A 14,993-nucleotide genomic window follows, 5' to 3' on the forward strand; every position below is an offset into this window, starting at 1 on the left:
CCTTCCGCGCCACCCGGCACGTCTCCTCCCAGTTCGTTCGCCCCAGTGCCGGTGCCTGCTCTCGGCCGTCTCTGGTTCGAAGCGCGCCGCGCCCGGCAGGCGGCCTCGGCCGGGGCGCGCGCTGAGTCGGCCTCGGCCGCCCCGGGCTCCCGGCGTGCGTGCGTTGGCACCTGGACCGGTGCCACCGGCCGGCCGCTGGCCGACAGTCGCCGCCGCGCGCACGAACAGCGCGTCAGAGCCGGTACCCGGACAGATGCAGGGGCGAGGCCGGGGCGGGGTCGCGGCGGCCTCCCCAGCACTGGCCCCAGGGACTGACCTGCGGCGTCCCGGACCCCGTTCTCGGCGCGTGCGGAGCGGGGGGGGGGGGGGGCAGTGGACGCTCACCTCTGGCGCGACCTGGCGTGCTGTGTACACCGGCGAGCCTCACATAGTTGTGGGAGTGTAGAGAGTGGTCGGTGGGTCGTTTTGGCACGGTTGCGGATGTGTAACGCCACCTAAATTTTGAGGCTTATATGCAGATCGTAGTCGGCTTCCAGTGTGAAGCAGCGCACCTAGTCATCAGTGTCTAGTCATCCCGATGTGTGCTGTGCGCGGCGAGTAGCGCTTCGTTTCTGCGGGGGCTGGTGCAGTGACATCATACCACTCATCACAAATATATATCCAGTCCTTGACATTTGTCTGTCCCAAAGATCCGCCAAAGTAGTCCGTACTGGCTTTGCGTCGGGGGTATTGTACGCCCTTATATAATATTACGGGTCTCACGGCCCGCGTGTAGGAGCAACTCGTCAGTATTAACCATGAGTAGTTTGTCTCGTGTTCTAGTGAATGCCATCGCTCGCGCTGGACTTGTGTTTCGAAATGAGTGTTGAAATTTGTCTGTGCGTATGGTTGCTATGTAGTGACCAGCCGTTAGCTACTCTTTTATTTACGTCGATAAATTAAGGTCGGTTAACGGTTTTGTCCGCAATTTGTTTGGGACAGAAAACTGGACTGAACACCGCCTGGCTCGGGCAGGGTTTACCGCTGTCGACTGAAATAGGATGAAATGGTTCGTGCAGCACCCGTCAGGTGGACCGGGGTGATGCTTTTGTAATGTTCCGTCTTCTGCCGTGTAGTTATTCTGGCGACGACGTAAGGCTCTACCGTTTTGTTTTGGTTCGTCGGGTGTCTCCGAAATTGCTACGGTGGCTCACTTCGATGCGTGATCCCACTATTTCCACGCGTGATCCGGTGTTTCGTTCCTGTTCTTATGATGCCTTGTCCATTAAGCATGTGCATAAAGCCAGTCCGCGGCGAGTGCGCTAGCTGTAAGGTCCCGTATGACGCGCTTCTCAGGTGTTTGCGTAGGACCAACGTCGGCCTCGCACCAGCCGCCGCGCCCCGCGCGGGCCGCCCGCCTCGCCCGTGCGTGCCCGCCCGGTGTGTCTCATGACCACCGCGCTGTCGGCCGGCGGACGAGGCGGTGTCGCGCCGGCCGCGACCGCGCCTGTATCGATCGGTGCCCGGCCGGCGGGGGTGGGGTCCGCCGGCCTGCGCCACCTGCCGGCCAGCCGGCCGGCGTCGGTCGCGCCTCGGCCGCCCGGCGGCGGCACGGCGGCGGCACGGCCCTTTTGTACCGCAGTGTCTGCTTGTACTGGCCGCCACACCGCCGCCGAACCTGAATAAATAACCTCTGTCGTTCATAGGATCGCGTTTACTCGAACTGACATGTTGCCCTTGAGGAGCTCAAAATTGGCGCCGCCGAGGTAAGTGACACCGGCCGCCGGCGCCGCGCGCGCGGCCAGCCGGGACGCATGCCGCGTCTGCATCCTCGGGCCGCGCTCTCGCCCGCCCGCCCTCTGTTGGTTTGAGTGAACGCGATTCTATCGCGGCCGCGCGGTCGCTCGGTCCGTCCGGCGGTCTCTGGGGGTCGGCTGACGGCTGAGCCGCCCCGAGAGGTCAGGTCGGGCCGGGCGGCCGGCCGTCCGCTCCCGCTCCCTCTCCTGCCCGCCGCCACCTTGACGCAGGTGCGGCGTCCTGTGTGCGCCGTCGCCTCTCTGCTGGCCTGTCGCTGGGCGGGCACGCACCTCTCTGTGGGCTTAGCGGCCGTTGCGCGGCGGTAGCTGGCGCGTCGGAACCCTAAAACTGCATCTGACCTTTGTTGTGGCTCGACGCGGTAGTACTGATGTTTGTGCGGTGTTTCGCCACTTGCTTGCATTTTGTTTTGTGTTATTTTTGGACGGCTGTGAGAGGCGCCGTGCGTACTCATCGGTGTGCATGGCATTATGCTGTTTATTTTGCGGTGACTAGTGTCCTTGTTTTACGGTGACTAGCGTCCATGGTGTCTGTCTGGCCTCTGGCCGAGGGATCACCAAAGTGAGCTGCGATTAGCTGGTATCTGGCGCCGGTATCACGCACATGAGGCGTCATTAACACCTCGTCACTGATCAGCCGTGCTCGACTTCGGACACGATCGCTGTGTTCCATCACGTTTATCCACAATCTGCCTCATTCGTTGTCACTTCTCCGTTTGCACGGCGCTGCGCAGCTGTCATCGATCTGCAGCTCTGGGCTCGTCCCCGCCCTCACCTCACACCTGGCCTCGCCTGACACCTGGCGCGCGCCTGTTTCAGAGGCGGTGGTCGAGCCGGCGCCGCGCGTGGTGGTGCGAGCTCCCGCCCCGCGCGAGTTCGACCCGCTCCAGCCGAGCCCCGAGGCGACGCCGCAGGGCTCGCACCCGAACGGCGCCGGCGACGCGGCCTTCGGCGGAGGCGCCGAGCAGCCGGTCCAGCAGCAGCCGCAGGCCTTCCAGCGCGAGCCACCGCCGGCACCGCAGCAGCAGCCGGCCTTCCAGCCAGAGCAGCCGGCGCAGGAACAGCAGTCACCGCCGGCTGAGGAGCAGCAGTACCAGGAGTCACAGCAGCCGCAGCCGCCTCAGCAGCCGCCGCAGCAGCACCAGCACCACCAACACCAACAGCAGCAGCAGCAGCAGCAGCAACAGCAGTACGGCGAGTACGCGGTCCAGCAGGCGTCGACCGCCAGCCAACAGCCGGCCATGGCGCAGCAGGGGCAGCAGCAGGACCCGCAGCAGCAGCACTACCAGCAGCAGGCGCAGCAGCACCAGCAGCAGCTGCAGCAGCAGGCACAGCAACAGCTGAGCCACCAGTACCCAGGCGGCTACCTGACGCCGGCCGCGCAGCAGCTGATCCAGCAGCAGCGGCTGCCCACGGCCATCACGCCGGTCGGCATGGGCGCCGCCATCATCCAGACGCCAGCCCACTCTGTCGGACCGTGAGTGACCGGAGCGGGGCTGCCTCTCCGGGAAGGGCAAGGGTACCAGCTCACAGAGTGGCAAGGAGACCGCACCGACCGACCAACCGACCGCCCTGGAAATGGTCTGGCTCTCTGTCTTTTGCTGCTCCCGGGGTCGCGTCGAGCGTTCGGTCTCTGTTCGGTGTCGATCGACGTGTTGACTGCTCACTTTTGCATATGTTGAACACTGAAGTATAGACGTGTTTGAAGCTGAGATGGAAGATAAAGCCTTGCACCGGACGGTGCGGTCTGCATCCGAGTCCGCATGTCCGCCTGTGTCGCCTCCGCTGTGAAGGCTGTCGCGTGCTCATGCCGGTCCGGTCGTCTCTCAGCAGCATTCGCGCCCCACGCTGTCAGGTCAGCCGTGCGTCCCGTGCCGCCAGGTACCCGGGCGCCGACACGATCAACATGGCGCGCCACCAGCAGCCGGCGCACAGCAGCGCGCACAGCTACGCCGGGTACGGCGGCGGCCAGCAGCCGCCGCACCACCAGCCGGCGGCCGGCTTCCCGCGCGCCGGCTCCCCGAACCCGTACAGCCGCGGCCCGGCCGCCGGCGGCTACGCCCGGCCCGGCGCCGCCTTCGGCTACCCGCAGCAGCAGCAGCAGCGCGGCCAGCAGCAGCCTCAGCAGCGTGGAGGACAGCTGCCGCAGCAGCAGCAGCAACGGGGAGGACAGCCGCAGCAGCAGCAGCAGCGCGGAGGGCAGCAGCAGCAGCAGCAGCAGCGTCCACGCTAGGGCTGCGACTGCGTCCGGTGCCAAGCATTCTCCGGGGGCGAGGCTCAGTCGCCCGACCAGCCGTCACCAGGCGGCGCCGCGTGACTCTCGGGGTCCGCTGGGGCTGCCGCTGGCTTCAGAGGCCCGGCCTTGGTCGCCGTGGCTGTGGGGTCGGAGCAAGCAGCGTCGACGAGGGGCGGGGGCCTCGACTCAGGTTATGGGATGGCGGCATCCCATCAGGTCGTGGACCGACGTCGCGTCAGGCGCGGCTGCTTGTCTTGCAGCCGATATTCTGAGCTGGTTTGCATCCTACGGTATTCGCGGGCCTTTCGCGTGTCGACGGCCTACAGGTCGTCGAACCTCACGCTGATTGCCGTCTGTCTGCTTTTAACCTTCTCTGAAAAGTCGGACGCCCCTCGCGTTGGCCGGGGCTTTACGTGTGCGCGTTTGGGCGATGTTCCAAGAGTGCTGACTACAGGCGCGTTACGGCAGCGCCTCTCGGCCGTCACGCGTTCCGGCTTGGCATTGTCATGTGATCACCCGCCCGAGTGTCACGTGCGCTCGTCACCGCCCGCGGAGTGGGCATTTCCGTTCCTGTGTTTATGCGTGTCGCCGTTTTAGTGTGCCGCCTGGGGCTGTCGTCTGTGTCGGGGACGGATGCGCCCGGTCCGACACTGCTCCCCTGCCCGCGCTGTCCGGAGAGGGGCGGTCCCGTCACAGGGCGCCGGGGGCGTGGCCGCCACGAGTGGCGCGTTTTCGTCCGCCGGCCCCAGCAGTGTGACCTGTCGGCGCGCGCGGGAGGTGTGGCAGGGCCGGGGTCGGGGTGGGTGCGTGACTACGATCTCGTCCGCCGGCCCCAGCAGTGTCGGCCAGAGGCGGTGTGGCCGGTCGGCGCGCGCGGGAGGCGTGGCAGGGCCGGGGTCGGGGTGGGTACGTGATTGTACGATCTCGTCCGCCGGCCCCAGCAGTGTCGGCCAGAGGCGGTGTGGCCGGTCGGCGCGCGCGGGGCGTGGTCGGGGTCGGGGTTCGGGTTGGATGCGTGGCTGCGCGAGCGGCTTACCATATATCAATACAATGTATTCGGAGAAGATGAGTTTTTGCTGTCGGCTGACGTAAGGCCTGTGACCTGCGGTGTGGAGAAGCGTGCGTGCAGCTAGGAGCGGGACGGTCGCGAGGTAGAGCTGGGTTTGAAATCCTGATTGTCGGGACCTCGCTATGGACGTAGTCTTGTTGCGACGAACTCGAGGCCCCCGCTACCTCGTGACGTGGCCCGGAACTTTGGACCAAGGCGACCCCAGTCGGCTCCAATGTATGTGGCTTCCTGTTGACAGAAAGCTGGAGCCTGAGCAGAAAAATAGTGTCGATTCGTCTCACTGCTCGTGACCGCTTGGGGTGGATGTCGAGGTGGATCGGCTGTTACGTACCTGACGATTTGGAACTGGAATCACCAGTGGAGTAGGCAACTTGCCTACTGCACGCATAAGACGGATGGTGACGGCCGGCTGGCCGCGGCGTGGTGTCGCGTGGTGAGACGGCGCGGAGGTCAGAGTCGATGCCGCGTTAGTCATGAGATGAGGTGGGCACTGACGGTGAGATGACTTTTGGTCGCTGGCCGGAACTGACCTCAAACCGACCGCAGCCGGCCGTCGGACACTGGACGTGATGTCACTGTCACCCTGCCGTCCACGCTGGCCTTTCCAGCTGGCGGCGGCGGAAGCTTTGTTCAGCGAACGGGCAGATGCAGGGACGAAGAAAACGGGGGGCATTGGCAGAAACATGCTGCAGCCGTGTGCCCGCGGTAATGCGAGCCGCCACCTATCGCGCTCACGACCACTTGTGACGGCGAGAGCGCCAAGCACGCTGCGGTCCGGGAACAGCCAGCGGATTTCGTGCGGGCCGCGTGTCTGGAGCCGCAGCGGGATTTGTGCGGGCGGCGTGGCTGGAGCCGCCCGTGGAGTTCCAGCGGAACGGCGTGTTTGAAGGCAGGCGGCCCTGCAAATATTGACAATGCTCTCCAAACAAGGCAGCTGGCGCCGGTTGTGCAGCAGCCTCAGTGCGGCTGCGTACCCCTGGACGGACGGACGGACCATGGCCACCGCGCTGAGAGTGTGTGTGCTCATCTGCTGTGCCGCCAGCGTCCGAGGCGCAACCTGGTGGGGCAATGGCACCGGCGGCCGACAGGTCAGTAGCGATTCACTGGTGGCCGACAGGTAAGCAGCAACCCGTTGATGGTTGATGGGTCAGCAGTCACACGCTGGTGGTCGACACGTCAGTAATGGCCGTTGATGGCCACCAGGTCAGAAGTAACCCGCTGATGGTTGACAGGTCAGTAGTCACACGCTAATGGTCGACATGTCAGTGGCGACCCGCTGATGGCTGAAAGGTCAGTAGTGATACGGTAATGGTCGACAGGTCAGCAGTGATCCGGTGATGGCCGACAGAGGTCAGTGACTCAGTAGTGAACCACTGGTGACCGACTGACGGGCCACTAACCATCGACAGGTCACTGGTGACGCGCTGCTGACCGTTATAGCAGGCATAGTCAACAAGCAAGTGCGCCACGAAAGCTTGCTTGTCCGCTTCCTCGAGCTGGGGTGCAGTCAAAAGGATGGCACGTGCTTAGAACAGCTTGGCACGTCAATCTTAGTTTCAGGCTAACATCACCTCACCCAGGGGCGCAGCTGCCGTCTGGTCTGGTTTAGGTCAGCCATAACACGAGTGTGCGTACTCGCTCCTGTGCCGTTGCATCGTGACCACCCTGCTCCTCCGGTGCTGCAGGGCTGGCGTCACAGGGTCCCACTGCAGTTGGCCCGGCGGATTCAAGAGGGCGACCTGGTCTCGCTCCTCAGCACCGTGGGCAACCGCCACCCGGCCTTCACCACCTTCATCGCACACGGCAGCAACAGCTCCCGGCCGGGGGGTGCTCTGCTGGGGGCGACGCACACCAACGCCGGTAGGCACGCTGCGCCGGCGCGGCTCGGCGCGGGGGACACGCTGACGGCCACGCGGCACCAAACTCGTGGGTCCGCCGGCGAAACCGGCAGGTGACGTCCAGCTGGCATCCTGGGACAACCAACGGACCTTATTCCAAATGGCGTGTTGAGGCGGGGCTCGTACATTCTCAGACAGCTGCTACCGCAACTTATTTTGCGTCACTACCTCCTGGTTCGCAACAAAGAGACATGTGTCGGTTGCCTGCGCGCGGCCGACTTCGGCGCCTGCGCCGTCGTCGAGCGTCAGCTGACTGTTGAGTCGAACGTCGTCGAGCGTCAGCTCGGCTGTTGAGCCAGCTGTCTGTCTCGGCAGGCCATGCGCCGCTGCACCGGGACCTGAAGGACGTGGCGTCCGAGCGACGGACGGTTATCAGGGACGCCGTCTGTAAGCCGCGCAAGCAGCCGGTGCTGGTGCCACATCCCGACGACCCGCTGGTGCTCTACACACCCTGCCTGCGTCATGGTGCCGCGCTGCTCCGGCTGCTGCAGCCACGAGCTGCTCAAGTGCGTGCCCACCGAGGTCAAGACCATCCGCAAAAAGGTCAGCCACTGGGGCGGCCGCGCGGCGCCGAGGAGCTGGGCCAAACTATGGCCGGCCCATTCTCTGTGAGTTGGATCGTAAATTGGCGCTGAAACACCTTTCGTCTGTTAAAGTTTATTGTAACGATATCATCGACACGATTACAACTACCGTTTCTTCTGACACATCGCCCATACCACGCCGCAGAAAACGTCTTGGGGTCGCCAATGTTCAAAACAAAACATAAGGCCGATTGCGCAGACAATGTCACGAGCGAATGCTACTGCAAGGTCTTTCAGCAACAAAACTGCGTCTTACTTTCATGTGATGTGACTTCCATAGTCAAGGTGTCTGTGAGCAATATCAAACACTAAATAATTTCTACAGGCAAGATGTGCAAATCCAACCAACATCACCAAAGTGCATGGCTGGTACGGGCATGCGCCAATCATCTGTTGCTTCAAAAAGGCTGTTGGTCAGAGCCTTGGTCAAAAAGGGCTCTGGCCTCATTCCTGGGGAGACCAATCGCCGATGAAGTCATTGGTCTTTTGTTTTGTTTCTATGTGCGTAATTATCCACTATCTGACGGGCGTTTTCCTAAGGCATCGTCTGTCAGTAACGCGTAGGTCTGACTTACACTGGCGCAAGTGGGTTACCAAGACCATGCACTGTATCGTAGCGTTTGCGCAGGTTCTGGCCCTCCGATTCTCTGGAGAGGATCAAGTGTCTCTCGCCGATCAAGAATCCAGCGTCAAAAAGGTCAAAATGGAGAAGCACGTCAAGTGTGAATGCCAGTGTAAGGTAAGCCGTTTAACTTACATGGCGATGTAATGAAACATGCATCGTCCTTGTTCCCATGTCCTAGCGTGGTGAACATAGGTGGAGAACTTTAATGATTGCATTGACGGTCGTTATGAAACACACTGATCACCGATGAGTTCGTTCCGCTTATCTGCACTCAACAGTTCTGGCTTACGGGCACCCAGCTCCGCAGCCGATCCCTTCCTGTCAGAGCTGCACCCTCTCCGGCCATGCGTGCTCCGTGCTCCGTGCTCCGGCCGGTCCCATGCCCGCGGCTGCCTCTGGCGGCGCCGGGCGCTCCCCAGCCATCCGCCGCGGCCGGTCTCGTGCCCGCGGCTGCCTCTGACGGCGCCGGGCGCTCCCCAGCCATCCGCCGCGGCCGGTCTCGTGCCCGCGGCTGCCTCTGACGGCGCCGGGCGCTCCCCAGCCATCCGCCGCGGCCGGTCTCATGCCCGCGGCTGCCTCTGACGGCGCCGGGCGCTCCCCAGCCATCCGCCGCGGCCGGTCTCGTGCCCGCGGCTGCCTCTGACGGCGCCGGGCGCTCCCCAGCCATCCGCCGCGGCCGGTCTCATGCCCGCGGCTGCCTCTGGCGGCGCCAGGCGCTCCCCAGCCATCCGCCGCGGCCGGTCTCGTGCCCGCGGCTGCCTCTGACGGCGCCGGGCGCTCCCCAGCCATCCGCCGCGGCCGGTCTCGTGCCCGCGGCTGCCTCTGACGGCGCCGGGCGTTCCCCAGGTGACGGCGGCCGACTGCACGGCCCGCCAGCGGTACGACGCGCCCAACTGCCGCTGCGTGTGCCCGAACGAGCAGCAGGCGTCCGGCTGTCCCGGCACCAAGATCTGGTCCGATGACGACTGCGCCTGCAAGTGCGCCCGCACCGAGGAGTGCTCCACCGGCCTGGCGTTCGACCCCGTCCAGTGCAGGTCGGTGCGCGATGCCGCGCCCTCGGCCGTTCCGGCGGAGCAGGCGTGACCGACATATTCGGTCAGAGGGTGCCTTAAGGCGATGTTGCAAATTTACTGAGGCTGCTTGGTGACAAAAGGGCGCCAATCTCTTTTCGCGATTTTTTTATGAAGTTTCATGACAAGGACGGGAGCATAACGCAAACACAAATCAGCAAAGAAAGCAGTTGTACAGCAGTATTATTAACTGAAGCCCCATGCAACTCGGCGAACTGTCAGGCTCACGTTTCTCCTAAGACGCCGAGTACAGGAGGCGCCCTCTGTTTCAGATGCATGGTAAAGCGTCTGCTCGGCTCGGCCCCTGCTCGCCCGTCTGTCGCCGCCGCCGGCTCCTCGGCGGTGCCACTGCGCGCCGCGTGGTCCACGCTGTCGTGCTCCGCGCTGTCCCTCTCACTCTGTCTTCTCCGCTTCTAGATGTCTCCCCTCCTCCCCGCTGCGACGGCAGACGCTCCTCTTCCGGGCGGAGGCGCCGGCGCCTCGGCCGGCGTCCGCCGGCGGCGTCTCCTCCGGCGGCTGGGGCAGCGGCACCTCCTCCGGCGTGACCGTGGACCGGCCGGCACCCCGCCCGGCTCGGCCGTCCCGCCCGACCCACCCTGCTCGAGGCGACGCAGGCACGACAGCCTCACGGGCAGCGCGTCCGGACTCCGGTCAGGCGGGAGGCGGCCTGCAGAGCGGCGCGGCGAGAGCGGAGGATGCGTACTTCAGCCAGCGCGGCAGCGGAGACGCGGGCTCCGGCCAGCGCAGCGGTGCTGACGCGCGCTACAGCCAGAGGAGCGGTGCAGACCCGTACTACAGCCAGCGAGAACGGAGTTACGGCCAGCGTAGTGGAGGGGAGCCAAGCCAGAGGCAACGTTCCTACACAGATTCGTACTACAACCAGCGTAGCAGGGGAGATACGTACTACAACCCACGCAGCAGGGGAGACCCGAGCTACAGCCAGCGCAGCTCAGACAGCCCGAACTATAGGCAGCGGAGCAATGCAGATTCCTACTACAGCCAGCGTAGCAGGGGAGATCCGTACGACCGGACCCAGCGGAGAAATTATTCTGGATAGCCCCGTATTTTGGGGAGTGTTGAAGAAGCTGGTGGTGGGGGTGAGGATATGAACGGCTACCATTGTCCGTGCGGTTATTTGCTGTAGACTACCATTGCTAGATGTGTTTAAATGTCATGCTTGCAGCGCATCGTGCCTCTTTTCGACGTGGCCTGTGTTCGTACCAATTGATACTAGTTTGGTGCGAAATTAGTTGTTCGGACAACAAGTGCGGTTGGCTATGGCATCTGCTCACTCATCTGGTCCATCGTGGTTTATATGCACACATTGAAAAACAATGTAATTTTTCGCATGTTTATTTACGTCATGACATGTTGTCTCATGTACATAAAATCAGACCACGTTGATGCGACTGAAAGGAGCTTACAGAGGCTACCTCTAAATATATATGTGTAGTTCAGACCGTAATGCGCCAGGTCATTGCAAAAAGCTTTGCCATTTAAATTCTGTGAAAATTTTGTGCAATGCATGTATGTTTTGAAACACGTCAGAAGAGGGTATGTGTATCCCGAAAGCAGATGAAGTATTCGTCATGGAAGTTATTCAGTTTTTTTACGTTTTCGTGTTTAAGAAGAACAGAGATAAGCCTTGCTCGTTGTCACATGTGTGGTGTACCTTTATCTCAACCTTTGACGTCCTCTTCGCATTTGTTCATTATCAAATGTGTTTTGTGTAATGAAACTATCCAGTGTCGAGATGCTGACGAACCTTGCTCATTTTCCGATGAAACGCGCTGTGCAATGTGTCTTTCCGCAGCTTTTAAACATTGTGCTTACATGTGACGACAATACACCATTAACAAGATGACCGCCAGATGGAGAGGGCCCCCGAGCGATGCCCTGGTCCGAGCCGACTCCCCCGCTACAGCCAGCGGTACCATGTGATCGGGGCGTCTCTCATGATCAGGCGGCCGCTCTGCACCGGCCGGTACTTGTGCCACGGCACCTCCGGCGGCGGCGGCAGCGGCAGCGGCGGCGCCGGCAGCACCATCTGCGCCGTCTTCGCCGCCTCCGAGAGCCGGTAGCCGCCGAGAATCCTGCCGCACCAGCTGGTGCAGAGGAGGCGGCGCCGGCCGGGCGCAGGGCCGGACCGCGTCACTGCTCACCAGGCAGAGGCCGGGCGCCGTAGGTCCGCAGAGTCTGCGCCGCCAGCCCGTGTAGAGGCTGAGCACGGCGCAGGCGCCCTTGCCCGGCTCCTCGTCCCAGTTGCTGTAGTTGAACGTCGAGCCGTCCAGCCATGACCTGGGGTTCGGCGTGAGGCCAGGTCACGTCAGGTCAGGTCAGGGGCACGTGAGGCATAGGGCATTCATTTATGGACGGTCGACAATAACAGGCGGTCGACACGCTTTATTTTGGCCCTCTGTCCTCTTAGACTAACACGTGAACGTACAGCTGCGTGTTTTGAGCAAAGTGGGGAGTATATGTACATATAGAGCTTTTTCACTTACATGTCATCTCCGCTTTTACTCCCACGAGCGTGAGGCCGAGAGCTAGAGGTAAATTGTGTATGGCTTTAAACAAAATGCAAATAAAGGCGTGACTCCACGACTGCGGATGGCACGAGTCCTCGTAAAGCTTGGGTGCCATTTTTTTAACTCGCTGCAGAGTTCAGAGTAAAATACGTTGACCGTAATATGTGACAGAACCGTGGCACTTCCGGTGAGGTGCTTATTTGATTATTAACATTGGACGATAACTGGTCATGGATACGGAGGGTTCTCAACTGACACGAGGTTCCCTCTAAAATTGGTTCAAAAAGTCAACGGCATTATATCAAGCACCAAGCGAACAGGATTGGAACACTCCTCCACTAGTTCGCAAGTCCTTGAAACATCATACCGAGGTAAAAAGGTGTTGCCGGTCAAGACAGGATGCCATGACACGGTGTGGAACAAAAAACATGCATACATTCGCAGCCTCGCATGATAACGACCTGGGCCGTGTCAGGACGACGGCAGGACCCTCTACACGAGCGTCAGCCGCCAGCAGGAGGTACACGTACCCCTTCTGGATGGTGGCACCGTCGCCAGGCGCGCCCTGTTTGGCCCTGAAGCCAATCCAGGCCTCGCCGCGCCTGGCGTGCAGCAGCGCAGCGCCGAACGCCGTGTCCAGACTGGCGTTTGACGGCACCGCCAGGCGTCCGCCGAGCGACCGGCACGCCACCTGGACGGCCTCGAAGGTACCGTCGGCCACCAGGTGGCAGCAACCGTGCGGGAGGGAGAACGACGACGGCGGACAGCTACACGTCTGCTCGCTCCGTGCCCCCGCCGCCAGGAGTGTCAGCCAGAGCAGGCGCGGGATGCTGAAACGGGTGTAAGTGAGCCACGGTGATACTGGCGAACTGAACCGAAGCTGTTTGTGTTAATGCAGTTTTGGTATGTTTAGACCAGCTCATGGGAATCTCATTGCATTTGAGACGCTGGAATGAACGTTGGCGGACGGAGCAATTTCAAGCCTTATGATGTATTCAACAGTATGAACTGGTGCAAGTTGCACTAATTGACGATGGGCTTCTTTATTGACTCCGGAGGTTCGAATCTGAAGTGCACAGCTACGAACAGGGCACTGCGTGCATATCATTCAAGCATAATCTATCGTGTCCTTTTTCTACACTTGTCTTAAAAACACGTTAATGTGACCTGTCATGATGAAATGGCGAAAGACGCTACCGAAGGATGTTGACTATACATGTCAACCACAAAAGATTCAACAGTTTAAGGTGGTGACCCAGGTGGTGGGGCCCATGCCAGCTACCTGTTTTATGGGGCTCTGGCGAGCTGCCTTATGCATAGACGGAGCGTGACGTGAGAATAACACCGCGGCTTCCACTGACCATAAAAAGTCCGCAAAACTAGTAGTATTTCGTTCCTTGTCTGCAGATACCAGTGCATAGTTCTTATTTACCGAAAGTGCTGCGGTTAGGACGTCAAAACAGAAAACCGAGATAGACAGCCGTAATCCCAGACAGGCGTGGCATCAACATGGCAGTGCAGTGTTCTAACCGGCGAAAAGCAGGCCTCTGCCACGGAGCTCGATGCGTCAAGCAAGTCTATGTGTATCACGCCCATCATCTGGATGCCATGATGGTAGTTCCGCCTAATATCACACCACCTTAAAAGAAGCGAAGACGCATCATTTCAGATAAACACCTGCAGAAGGTCTTGGACCTGTCCTCACATATGCCTCCGTGGACTTGGGTTGGCAAAACGGAAGTGTTGGAAGCCTAGAAGCATTCGTGGCTGACAGCACATGAACCGCAGCAATGACGGATGACATCCATATCCCCGAGGCGTCCGATCGCCCGCACATCGGCGATGGGAGCCTGAGGCTTGTAAACAAATGGCCGACACATAGATGCAGACGAATATGAGGGGTATCTCACGGACGGTTTTTTCCCCAACCAGCCGAGTTATGAGAAAGGGGCGGCCTGCTAATTTGCCACCGTTTGGAGTATCGAAAAGAGACTGAAATATCAGTTTTGAAACGCTCGGTCACTTTTCTTCTATCATTACACAACTTTGTAAAAATGCTGTTTTTGAAAGCTTTGGAATAATTCGGCTTTTAAACTCAAAGATGTGACAAAATCAGACCACTGCAGTGAAGCTGGCTTATCGTCAATATAGCACCATATTCTTTACTGACCGATGACGGGCATGCCGAGTTCGACCAGCGATGAGCTAAACACAGTGTTTGTCGCTTGGCGCGGCGTTTGAGCTTTTAGCTGTCGGGCATTTTGCGACGTGTGACACGCCTTTTTAAATGCGTGCATGGGGTTTTACTTATTCAAATGTTGAAACAGTGCGTGGCTCATGATAACGATCGCAAGCCTGCTAGCTGGTTTTAGCAGACAGAATACACATCTAAAAGTTAAGTATGCCTATTGTTTGCTTGTTTCTAAGTGACAAGATAAACTAGTTCTGTAAATTGCACATTAACACTACGACAAGCATGTGTCAATCGCACAAACGCTTACCTCATATTAAGCAGCATCATTTTCCAGAGGCCAGCGGTCGTACCCACAGTATGCTGAGCCTGTCCCTGCTCGGTCTGAGTGGTCAGGCCTGCTGAGGGCGTCGCTCGCTCCCTGACAGCATGTGAGACGAGCCCACGACGACCACGTCCGGATGCCCGGTCGCCAGAACAATGACGGCTTCCGTGCCAGGCACCTCTGTACCCGGGGTCTTGTTACGCGTCCGTAAACAGCCCAGCAGTTGAGCTTCGATGTGAGCGTGAGGATCCTCATCGCTTAGATGGAGATCACGTTAAGCTGTTAACGCTGTCAGTAGCGCTTAAATGGGACTATGGATTACTCGAAAAGTGTCAATGATGGGCGCAGATGCCTCTCATCGCATTGGTAGACAATACGATGATGTTTTGACAAGGCTAAAAATCCTCGAGGGAACCGAAACATAACGTCTAAGTGTTCTTTTATTTTAGCTTCATGTTACGGTGTAACGGAAAGCAATCGCACGACCCTACACAGCAGACACATGCTTCGATATGCATAGCCTTTTCAAGTGGAATGCACAACGTCATAGACTTTGCGAACGTGAATCCCGGCTAACACATGCATAGTACGCCGCGTAAAATGTCTTGACGCAATGGATTCTAGTGCGTCGAAAATCTCATATATTTTGTTCAAACTACAATTGCATTGCCAAC

At 60.0% G+C, this 14,993-nt stretch overlaps 2 protein-coding genes across 2 annotated transcripts; one reads left to right on the forward strand and one right to left on the reverse strand.

The window, feature by feature from the left end:
- Positions 1–6,080: 6,080 nt before the first annotated feature.
- LOC119099729 (balbiani ring protein 3) lies at positions 6,081–10,332 on the forward strand. Its single transcript, XM_037222792.1, has 7 exons — positions 6,081–6,186; positions 6,784–6,958; positions 7,312–7,539; positions 8,209–8,319; positions 9,052–9,239; positions 9,693–9,767; positions 10,044–10,332. The coding sequence occupies exons 3-7, from the start codon at positions 7,459–7,461 to the stop codon at positions 10,330–10,332; spliced, it is 744 nt and encodes a 247-aa protein (XP_037078687.1). The 5' UTR covers positions 6,081–6,186; positions 6,784–6,958; positions 7,312–7,458.
- A 280-nt stretch (positions 10,333–10,612) lies between these two features.
- On the reverse strand, positions 10,613–14,309 carry LOC119099730 (uncharacterized). The gene is made up of 3 exons (XM_037222793.1): positions 14,305–14,309; positions 12,334–12,633; positions 10,613–11,573 (listed from the first exon to the last, which is right to left on the reverse strand). The coding sequence occupies exons 1-3, from the start codon at positions 14,307–14,309 to the stop codon at positions 11,105–11,107; spliced, it is 774 nt and encodes a 257-aa protein (XP_037078688.1). The 3' UTR covers positions 10,613–11,104.
- Positions 14,310–14,993: the final 684 nt, after the last annotated feature.

This window comes from Pollicipes pollicipes, unplaced genomic scaffold (genome assembly GCF_011947565.3).
Source record: "Pollicipes pollicipes isolate AB1234 unplaced genomic scaffold, Ppol_2.1 Scaffold_4881;HRSCAF=5763_pilon_pilon_pilon, whole genome shotgun sequence".
Classification (NCBI taxonomy): domain Eukaryota; kingdom Metazoa; phylum Arthropoda; class Thecostraca; order Pollicipedomorpha; family Pollicipedidae; genus Pollicipes; species Pollicipes pollicipes.